The sequence below is a fragment of the Schistocerca serialis genome, chromosome 5, assembly GCF_023864345.2.
Source record: "Schistocerca serialis cubense isolate TAMUIC-IGC-003099 chromosome 5, iqSchSeri2.2, whole genome shotgun sequence".
In the NCBI taxonomy this organism is placed as follows: domain Eukaryota; kingdom Metazoa; phylum Arthropoda; class Insecta; order Orthoptera; family Acrididae; genus Schistocerca; species Schistocerca serialis.
In genome coordinates, this window is record NC_064642.1 from 384,768,528 (window position 1) to 384,779,551 (window position 11,024).

An 11,024-nucleotide genomic window follows, 5' to 3' on the forward strand; every position below is an offset into this window, starting at 1 on the left:
CACCTTTTTGCAGGAGCTGTCACTGGGCGCCGAAGACGGGGGCTTCGCGCTGCCAGTGAACACGGCGTCGCTGCACGTGGAGCGGTGCGCCAACGTGACGGTGGGCGCCGGAGCCGTGTCGCAGCAGGGGCGCCTGCGCCTCGTGCACGTGGCCCACGTGGCACAGCTGCGCCTGCGCACCGCCGCCTTCGGCCGCGACGCCGCCACGCTCGAAACCTACGGGGCTTTACCCCCGCTCGCCATAAACATCGAACGCTCCAATGTCACCTCCATAGAGAGCTTCGCCTTCAGGTTTGTGTTTCATCTGGCCTTAAAAGTTTTAATTGTCACCTCGATAAAAATCAGTGACCATGACAGTTGGTTCATCTCAAGTTAGCTAAAAATATAACAGGGAGGCCACTCTCGGATAATACACAGTGGCATAGCTAGATAGTCACCTGGTGCGGAGTTTTAACTTGTCAGCTTACGCCTCCCCCCCCTCCCCCCGCCCTCCAACGACCACCAATCCGACAAACACAACACACAATTTTTTGTGGGTGAAGCAAGTGGTTAATTAATACAAAGTCTAATGTTAACTATACTGAAGGAAAAATTGCAACACCAAAAAATAATTAATGTAGAGTAATGAAATTTCAGGAATACATCTGTCCAAGTAACACTGCAAGATCACAGGTTAATGTAAGTGCGAGATAAGCCACTTCAAATGTGAAATGCTGATACATTAAAAACTGGTGGAACCATAAGAATTTTGAATACATGCACGGAGATGTGCACACATTGTGTTGTACGTGTGCCAGATGTCAGTTTCTCGAATGGAGTTCTGTGCCTATCGCACTTGGTAAGTCAGTAAAGATATAGATAATGCTGGTTGTTGATGACGCTAGATTTGTCTTCCGATGGTGTCCCGTACGTTCTCAATTGGAGACAGATCTGGTGATCGAGCAGGCCGAGACGACATGTCAACAGTCTGTAGAGCAGGTTTTGTTGCAGCAGTGATATGTGGGCAAGTGTTGCACTGTTGGGCAAAACCCCCTGGAATGCCGTTCAGGAATGGCAGCACAATAGGTTGAATCACCAGACTGATATACAAATTTGCATTCAGGGTGCACGAGATAACCACAAGAGTGCTCCCGGTGTCATACGAAATCGCATCGGAGACCGTAACTCCAGGTGTAGGTCCAGTGTGTCTAGCATGCAGACAGGTCAGTTGCAGACACTCACCTCTCCAAGCCAATACACGGCATCACTGGCACCGAGGTAGAACCAGCTTTCATCAGGAAACACAACAGATCTCCAGCCTGCTGTCAAATGACCTCTCACTTGACACCACTGAAGTCACAAATGGCAACAGATTAGGGTCAGTCGAATGCACACTACGGAGTGTCTGGCTCGGAGCTGTCCTTGAAGTAAACCGTTTGTAACAGTTTGTTGTGTCCCTGTGGTGCCAAATGCTGCTGCAGGTGCAGTAGGGTGCACCAGTGCCATACGCTGAACACAGTGGTCTTCCTTCTCCGTAGTGCCGCGTTGCTGTCAGGAGTCAGGTCCTCTTGTGACCTTACATTCTCGTGTCAACCTTTGCCAGTGGCTACATTCTTGCCAAGTCTCTCTGCAGTATCGCAGAAGGAACATCCGGCATCTCGTAGCCCTACTGCGTGACGAAGTTCACTCACTGAGATGTTGATAATGGCATCTTTGTCACCTTAAAGGCATTCTTGACTAAAATCAATTCAAAACACCCAATCTAAAAGGTAACTAACGCTCATGACTGTTACAGTGTGTATTTAAAAGAAACCTGATTCGCAATCCTCATAGTGGAAGTACTAGTGCACTGTTATATGACTGGTCCAAAATTTGAGTAGATATCATCTTTCAGATGTAGAAACACGCCTACCACCATTTGTTAATTTTGAACAACTCCTCCTTGTTAATATTTTTTGTCAATGTATTTTGTAAACAGTTTTTATGAATGGCAATAAATAAGTAAAACATTTTCATAAGTCACACAGTTTAACGGCTTATCCATGAAGGAATACAATTAGACAAAGATTTTATTAATAATAAGTGACTTCAACATGCAGCTTAGAATATCTTCCTAACAACTTTTTCTGCTGCAGATTTTGGAATTGCGTTATCACAACCAATTGACAATTTGATTGACAAAATTGCCAAATTGGAGAATGTGCTTGACTCATAGTGAACTTAACATAATCCTTACTTAGTTTGATTTCGTGAAGAACTACTTCTCCGTGACACAAGCAAAACGTACCAAGCTACGAAAAATCCTAATGTTAAAAGGAGACTGGGAAGAGATTTCAAAAAGTCATATTCAGCCATGAACTGTAAGAATCTTTTGGAACATTGGCAGCATGCAGAAATCGTGTTTAGACACGGAATTTCTGCAAGGATATCATCCTCGGGAATCTCATCCTAATTGTCAACTAAACTTTTTACAACAGGCAGAAGTTCCATTTTTGAGGTTTGTCATACTGCTGGACCCTAATAAAACAGAATAATGATCTGATGACCAGTCTGTGGTATTGCAACATCTACTTATTTCTAGTAGAAACCCATAGATGCATTCCAGCTTTGACCTTCTCAGTTCCTAATCCAAAGACAGTGTCTCACTGCAATCTTCTCTCCAGGCATCATTTTATTCCTTCTACGTTTTTGCCCTTTGCAATTCAAAGCGCCTCGTGAACTATTTCTCTTATCTTCGAAAGAGCTTTCAACTTCTCACCTTACAAATAAACAATCTGAAGCTGAATCCAAGAATCTGTAAATACTGTTAAGCATGGTTGACTACTTGTAAGACCGTGTTCCACAAACACACAGTTCTTCAGTGTCAAGATAATTTTTTTTTTAAGGCATTGAAACTTGTAGTGAGCACTCCATCATGTATCTGGAAGTATCTTAACTGTAACTTCAACATTTGTCAAAAGAATTGTCCATCTAAGGAATGAAGTGGTGTAAAATGTGTACAAACTTTCTAAGGTCTCCAAAAAGTCACACATAATAGAACTGTGGCAGAAGTGTGTGATCCGCACAGGTTGAGATGGTAGTTTTCACAGGTTCCAACTGTGCCTTAGCATTAAGTTCACAAATTCTTGCTTGAACCCTTGAATGCACTCCAAACATCGTAGAAGGACATTGTTATTGCCAGACCATAGTGTTCAATAACCAGAAAAATATATTTTGTTATATTAACAGTTTTCTTCCAAATCTGCTGGAAAGATAAACCACAAATGACACTCTTACTTTCGCTTTTTTATTTTCTATCTGAGCTTATCATATGATTTCTCTGATTCAATACATATGCAAGATGTCCAGCATGCTGTCAAAGATGATGCAAAAAATACTTGGAATTTTTCATATAATTTAAAATGCTTAAATAAGCAATGTACCCAAAATGGAATGAGTTACTCATCCCTTGTCAGATATTCTGTAGGTATATATGCTTTTGCATAATTTTTTTTCCTATATGGGACAGAAATTCACATATAGCAAATAAAATTCAGAATTCATCAGCTCATAATAATCATGTACTTAATGTATAAATACCGAGTGACACCACTATTTGACATCACAGCTGTGTTTTCTTGTTACACTATGCAATATAATACACCACACAGGTAGTCTGGCAAAAACTATCTCTGGTTTTATGCTAGCCCACATTCATGGTTGGGTCCTGCTTCTCCAGTCTAAGCTCAGCACTTGGCCACCCTAGCTTCAGGTAAATATGTGAAAATAATATTGTGGTTTTTTACTGGGGCTCCTTTGGCTAAACGGCTGCTTGTTTAATTCAGATGAACTGTTCAGACGGGAAAAAAGGAAGCCATTATTAATATCAATGGTTTCAAACTAGAAGTGCCACTAATATCTGAATAAGTATTGTATTCACTTTCTTCAATCTTATCATGCTCAAGCTTCAGAGAAACATCTTACTGATTCTTCTTCACCTTCACCCCCACCACCACCACCACCACCACCACCACCACCACCACCACAAGTCCGCAGCTCGTGGCCTGGTGGCTCATGTTGCTGCCTCTGGATCACGGGGCACGGGTTCGATTCCCAGTTGGGTTGGGGGATTTTCTCTGCCCGGGGACTGAGTGTTTATGTTGTCCTCATCATTTCATCATCTTCATGATCCATGATAGTGGCTAGATTGGACCAGTGTAAGATTTGGGACTTTGTACAGGCACTAACAACCGCATAGCTGAGCGCCCCAAAAACCAATCATCATCATAGTCATCACAAAGTAAATCCACAAGAAGTTTTAGGCATTTGTCATCAAGAGAAAATAAACTACTTGTTGCCTTACCTACAACTAGGAGAAAAATGGTTCAAATGGCTCTGAGCACTATGGGACTTAACATCTTAGGTCATCAGTCCCCTAGAACTTAGAACTACTTAAACCGAACTAACCTAAGCACATCACACACATCCATGCCCGAGGCAGGATTCGAACCTGTGATCGTAGCAGTCACACGGTTCCGGACTGAAGTGCCTAGAACCTCAAGGCCACCGCGGCCGGCCAACTAGGTGAAGGAAAAAATTTTTTACAAAAAAAATACTCATGAATAAACCCATTCACTTACATACAAATGAATACGTATTTATTTGACTTCCTATAGACTATATCTTGCAGTGGAAAAACACTCACTCTTGTCGTATCACACACGATAAAAGATGGATTCATACAATAACACTATTCCAAGCATGTAGACAAGAAAGAAAACACACTGCAGTAGAAGGTTTCAGAATAAAGAAAATAAAATTTTCTTGGGCCTTTTGATCTGATGCTAGTACTAATCTTCTTACATTAAATAATTTTAAAAATGTAAATTTGACAGCCCGAAGAAGCAGCATGTGTGACTGTCTAGTACAGAATGAGGTGAGGCATTTTCATGAAGCGAGAACACCCTCTTGGACAGCTTCCCCACGATGTTTCGGTTTTTACCACCTTCCCATAATGTCCTCAAGAAATTTTGATAGTACACTCCTGGGATGATTTGCATAGTCTCTCAGCATCACTCTGCTCTGTCACCTATCTCAGGGTTAGTGAATCCACGTGTTTCCACTACTTCCTCTGCTTCTTTCCCTCAGGACAACATTGATACACCCAGTACTTGTCCATGGTGATTAGGCAATTACAGGAGTCATCTATGTTGGCTTGATGCAGCTGCAACATTTCCTCTGCTTCAGTTTTCTAATGGGTGTCGCCAGTTGTAGAACCCAGAGGCAGTGATTTGTCGTCTTAAAAATGTGGTGCTGGTTGTTGAAAACTTACTTTTTGTTTTACCACTATTGCCTCTACTGTGATACTTCAGTGTTCACTTGTGATTTCTGGTTCTTCATAGAGAGATAGTCTGCCACTTCATTCATCATCATTGATTTGTTTGACGACACTGCGGGCACCCATACCACCTAAACACTATACTGATGTATTGTTATCATACACTTCCGAATGAAGAATATGAATTATTGCAGAATAATCAATCTTATCAATTGGCTGCATCAATTTGTCACTGAAGTGATGTGCCACGTGAGCCACAGTACCATAGTACATCTACCAGGATTTGAAAACATAGCTCCAAATAATAAAAATGATGTAACTATTTTTTCAAGGTGATAATTAAAACCTTATGACTGCCCCTCATAAAGGCCTCTCTCCTCTCTCTCGAAATAGAAATTTACAATTTTAGAAAGCGTTCTGTAATTGGAGCACAGCAATCAGTACAAAATGCTAAAAAACAGTCTCGATCACATTTTCATGTTCTTTATTTGTCAGCACCCAGTTTTGGCCCTTTCTTCAGATCATGGCTTTTCCATGCCATTATGGCTACTGGTAGTGGGGGGAAAAGCCTGAAGATGGTCTGAGGAAAGGGCCAAATCCGGATGCTAACAAATAAAACTGAAAATGCAATTGAGACTTTTTATTTAATTTTTAGCATTTTAACCAATATTTATAATGGAAACCATAGAATTATTTCACAGGTTGTATCGAAAAGGTTTGAATGCATAAAGCCTTTGTTGGAATGGGTGTTGTTCAAGTAGTATAAGATCTGATCTCAGATACAGGTTTGATCCTCTTAGGGCAGACTTTTTGTTTTTCCTGACAGAACGTAGTCAGCACATCCTGACATATCCTAGTGTGGAATAGTGTTGAAAGTTTTTGGCAGTTACTATCTTTGAAGGTTAGAGTTGAGATCCAGAGGGCCTAGCCAACTTGTGCTGGACATAATCACAATGAGTGGCTAATAAGGAAGGAACATCTGGAGAGAGTGGTTGTGTTTTAGCCCTAAAATTGTAAAACAATATTTCAGGACTAGACCACAGGGAATCTTAACATACAATAAAAGTTGCTTAGGTTTTGGGAGATGACATGTGATAAAATATTAGCTACTGCAGTTGTTTTCCAATAGCTAGTAGCTTTTAAGAAAGCTGTCTGATATTGTTTGTATACCAAGGGAAACAACTTTTCTTTGGGTGTGGGGAAGAAGGTCTTACCATCTTTAATCATGCTGCTAGTTACCTATTTTCCTGGAACAGTGTTGACAGATTGTTTGAGTGTAATGCTTTACATGTTCATTGTCCAAATTAAATGATTCTAGATACTGTACAATAAATGAGGTCAACTAGTCTCCATTTGTTTAAGACTTTGCTGCTTATTTTTGCGACCCTTTTTACCTTGGATAAAAAAAAGAAGCAATACTGATCTCCATCCCATGCCACGAAGTCTAATACATTTCCACTTGGTCTGGGTAGTTTTCTAAGTATGCTTTTATAGTCATTTCAAATCCTGACTCAGTGGAGAGTTGAATGTGAGGATAAGACTAGGAAAGGTCGTAGGTAACTTCCCCAATACCCTTGTTTCCTAGATCATTTATAAAACAGAACCATGAACTTTCTGAAATATTGCATAATTGTTTTGCAGAATTAACAGTAGAGACTGAGCCTAAACAAAGAAGAGCAGCAGAAATGGCCACTGCAGACAGGATGGGAGGAGAATCTTTAAAAATATAGCACACCAAGTAGTAACTTCGGTCACGTGTATATGTCGGGGAACTTTTCAGAAATTATGATGTAATTAGTTATTAAGTGCAGTTCATGTAAATTTAGTCACTGTAAACTCTGGGCCTATACCGGAGAATCATGGCTGATTATTGTGTGTCATAATAAACACAGCCCTTGGGAAGAAAAATTGTGGACACTAATACATATTCAGCAATGCTTCAATTACAATTAGAATATCAGATGTGACATACTGTACCATTTCATCAGCTTCAAAGACAATTGCTGAGTAATGCCACTATACATCATGGGCACTTGTCTAATACTGAAAGCTGAAGCATGTGATTTTTAGATGTAATTATGATTACTCCTGCAAATATATAAAAATACAGACATTTTACCTATCAAGTACACAACACAGACCCTTGCATCTTTGTCAGGTTGGGCATGCTGCTAAGCTGGCTTAGTTCTGCCCTCAAGGCAGCCTACGTCTCCGGATTTAGTGTTATGTCATATATTATTTCCAAAACTACTGTTAGATCATTAAAAAATGCACTGATACAACTATGATGACTGTCAACAGCAGGGTAGTTGGAAAATCTGCTACCAAATGGACATGTCATGTGTCCAGTAAAGCACATGGGGGCATTTATAATGAAAGGGAAAACTGTAAACTAGCAGCTCATTTTCATGTATTGCCTCTGGCAGGCACATTATGGCCTTCTGCCTTGTACATGCTAACACGTATTTCTCATGCCTTTTCCTCTTTCTCATCACTTCCCTTAATGATACATGCACTAGTTCCCCAACCCTACTACAGAGACGGATTTTCCTTGCCATGCTCAGTCTGTCTTTGTCTCACAGTATTTGTCTATTGCACATACCTGGAGGTGCCAAAGTGTCACATTCCTATCCTGTGCACTTGCTGCTTCCCCCAGAGCCACTGTTCCTAAATCCTCTCTCCCATTACATACCATCTTTCTTCTCACACCCCTTCCACCTGACAGCTACTGAAATTTTCAGTTAACTTTATGTCCCTATCGATGACTTAACATCTCTGCTATTTGGTGAGTCATTACTTTTACTCCTGAATTATTTATTACATCAATGAAACTTTAGCTGCCTCTGTACCAGGCAGAAGTAGGCACAATCTTTTCTGCAGGCATTAGAGGTACAGTAATGTCACCACCAAGAACAAATCCTCTCTAATGGTATCACTATAGTCAGCTCATCGAGCTATTACGGCATCATTCAATTTTTAGTGCCATCAGGGAAGAAAAACAGTTAATCAGAACTGTAATTTTCCCTGCAGAAGCTACTTAGACTTAGTGGATTCATGTGAGCAGTTTAAGAATACTGTGTGGGTTTGCAGAAACAAGTAACTAATTCTGCAAAAACAGAAATATCCTACATGATAATTAATTTAAATAAAGATGTACTATATTGCTTTGCAGCAACATCTAATGAAAAAATAATGCAGTGTACAGAGTAAGTTATGATTTGCTTCTCTTTTGTAAATGTGTACTTGGACTCATTCCATATATTCTTTTTGATGATGAGATGAATGGAAGAATTTTTCAGTACATTATGAATACCTTGTCTGAATTACAGTAGCGTGCTTATTATTTTATCACTAGCGTAACACTGTTTTGGACACTCAGTACTACTGAGCATCTGAAGCAGAATTATGCAGCTTATGTATTCTTGGTAGCATAAAATTGTTTACATTGTTACAGACCTGGAAAATGATTACAGAAACAAAATGATATGATCATCAAGAATAATTGTTGCTGTGTTGTTCACCTCTAAAAATACCTTCTGCACATGAAAATCTTCAGTTTCACTATTATTCAGATTCAATATAAATAGCAAATCCCTCTATAATTTGCTAGGTGACTCAGTTCAAAGGAAGGAAAGACTGTTCTTAATCTTTTTCGTGTTTTAAGTATCACAGTAATCTTTCAGAGAGTTCATTAAAAATATTTTTTCTAATAAGGCACTCTTTGCTATAAAGCTTTTGCAATGTTAAATAACTGGTGTTCATAATTATAAATATGGTTTTTGCTATTTTTCAGAGATCGGATTGAAGACATCCTTTTGCACGCATTGCACATCGAATACATAGCACCATTCTCTTTTGCTAGTCTGGGAGAAATGGACCGACTGGAGATCATAAACTGTACAATTGACAAAATTGAGGGACAAGCATTCAAGAGGTTTTCTGTGGACACATTTATCATAGCTGGAGGGAGTATCAATGGTGAAGTACACAGTCGTACTTTGTCTGATGTAACTGTGATGCGCGAAATGCACATAGATGGACTGACAATGGAGGAAGTGCGGAGCCAGGCATTTGAAATTGAAGGACCACAAGTCTTCACACTTCGTGCCTGCAACATAAATCGGACTCATGGCGAAGCATTTAGAGTGGTTGTGAGAGGGCCTGTAGAAATGAGGAACAACTACTTCTCTGTGTTAGATTCAGGTGCTTTTGCTGGGTTGGCTGTAGATGGATATAGTCTAAGACTTCATAATTTAAGAAGGGTTACATTTGAAAACAACACAGTTGGAGTCTTTCAGAAGGGTTCACTACGTTTTAACAAAACTGGTCTTGACATAGTTCTAAGAAAGATAGTGGTGAATCAGCCATGTTCATGTTCTTCACTAGAAGAATGGAGTTCTTATATACAGAAGGATGTTCAGTATATCCAGTTGAAGGGATCTGCATCACTGTCAACAGAAGAAATATTGTGGTGTATAAAGCAAGAACCGCAGAAGAAAGCTATACTTTTTAGAGACTTCCAGATGTTGCAGTGCAGTGCTATACCGTCTGGATTGAATTTGTTCCTTCTCATCATCATTCCTATTTGTGTTCTGCTACTGGTAATTGGTATCTGCATAATTTTAATGAGGCGGAAACAAATTAAAAATCGGAAGCACTGGGTTAGTGTGCCAACCTCTAACAATTCAAAAGGTGGTGATGAAAACAAAACTGCCAAAGATAAGTCTGGAACACCAGAAAATAGACTGAAACTGGTTGTTCCTGATGGACGAACATACAGGGAAACTGAATTACACGTTATTGTTGAAAGAGCAGAACCAATAACAGATAATTATCTCACTCCATCTAATGATGGGAAGTGAAGACTTTCTTCATGAAGACTGTTGATCTTAAGTGATTCGTATAAGCCTAGCATGCATAGTGCAACAAGTACCATGCTGTGCTAACCACAGAATGCTAGTCACAGTACTACTTTGCTGTGTAATGAAATGTATTATGCTTTAAAAACATCACGTAGGACGCATTAATTGATACAAAACTGTGATATTAAATCACTATGTACACAAATGTGATAAACTGTATGAAGTGATGTGGAGGAAATAAAACTGTCTACATCCATACATAATACAAGGAGTAGATACATGCACATGGCAGGAGGTACTGCCAATATTTAACATTGTACCAATTGTGATTTTTCCTTATGTAAATGAAATACAAAAAATATGTTGATACTAAGCAGTATTCACATGGAGCAAGATACAAACTGTTTTATTTTTTACAAGAACTAGTCATTTTTCTCTAAACATATTGAATATGAATGTAAATTGTATTTTAGTTTTGTAAACAGTTGAAAATCAACTGTATATCTGACTTAATAAAGTTTCTTCATATGAATATTAGAGTTTGGTGTACAGCGATCAACTTATTTATAAAATGTGTTTGTTATAGCTATTTGCCTTAAATAGCAAATCGTAACATTGTTTTGGCATAATTAAAGCTACTCTACGACATAAGGTATTTCAGTTGATATTCTTCCTGTACCTTTATTACATAAATTTCTTGATGTTACCCTACTTCATATGTGCAGTGATATAAAACTTTTTCTTTCTTTCATTCTCTTCCCTTCCCTATGAAGACTGAAGCATTTGGTGTTACCATAGAATTTCTAGTGTTGTATGGAGAATTAGTTTGGCTTATTTAAACAAAACACTATATTTTTTTTCTTTCA

At 39.1% G+C, this 11,024-nt stretch overlaps 1 protein-coding gene across 1 annotated transcript in view; it reads left to right on the top strand.

Moving 5' to 3' along the window:
- The window catches only part of LOC126481422 (uncharacterized), a 65,026-nt gene extending 54,250 nt beyond the window's left edge, over positions 1-10,776 (top strand). The window contains exons 2-3 of the mRNA XM_050105163.1: positions 14-291; positions 9,090-10,776. Of these exons, the coding sequence (XP_049961120.1) occupies positions 14-291; positions 9,090-10,158 (1,347 nt within the window). The 3' untranslated portion in view covers positions 10,159-10,776. The remainder of the gene's footprint in view (positions 1-13; positions 292-9,089) is intronic.
- The last annotated feature ends 248 nt before the right edge of the window (positions 10,777-11,024 follow it).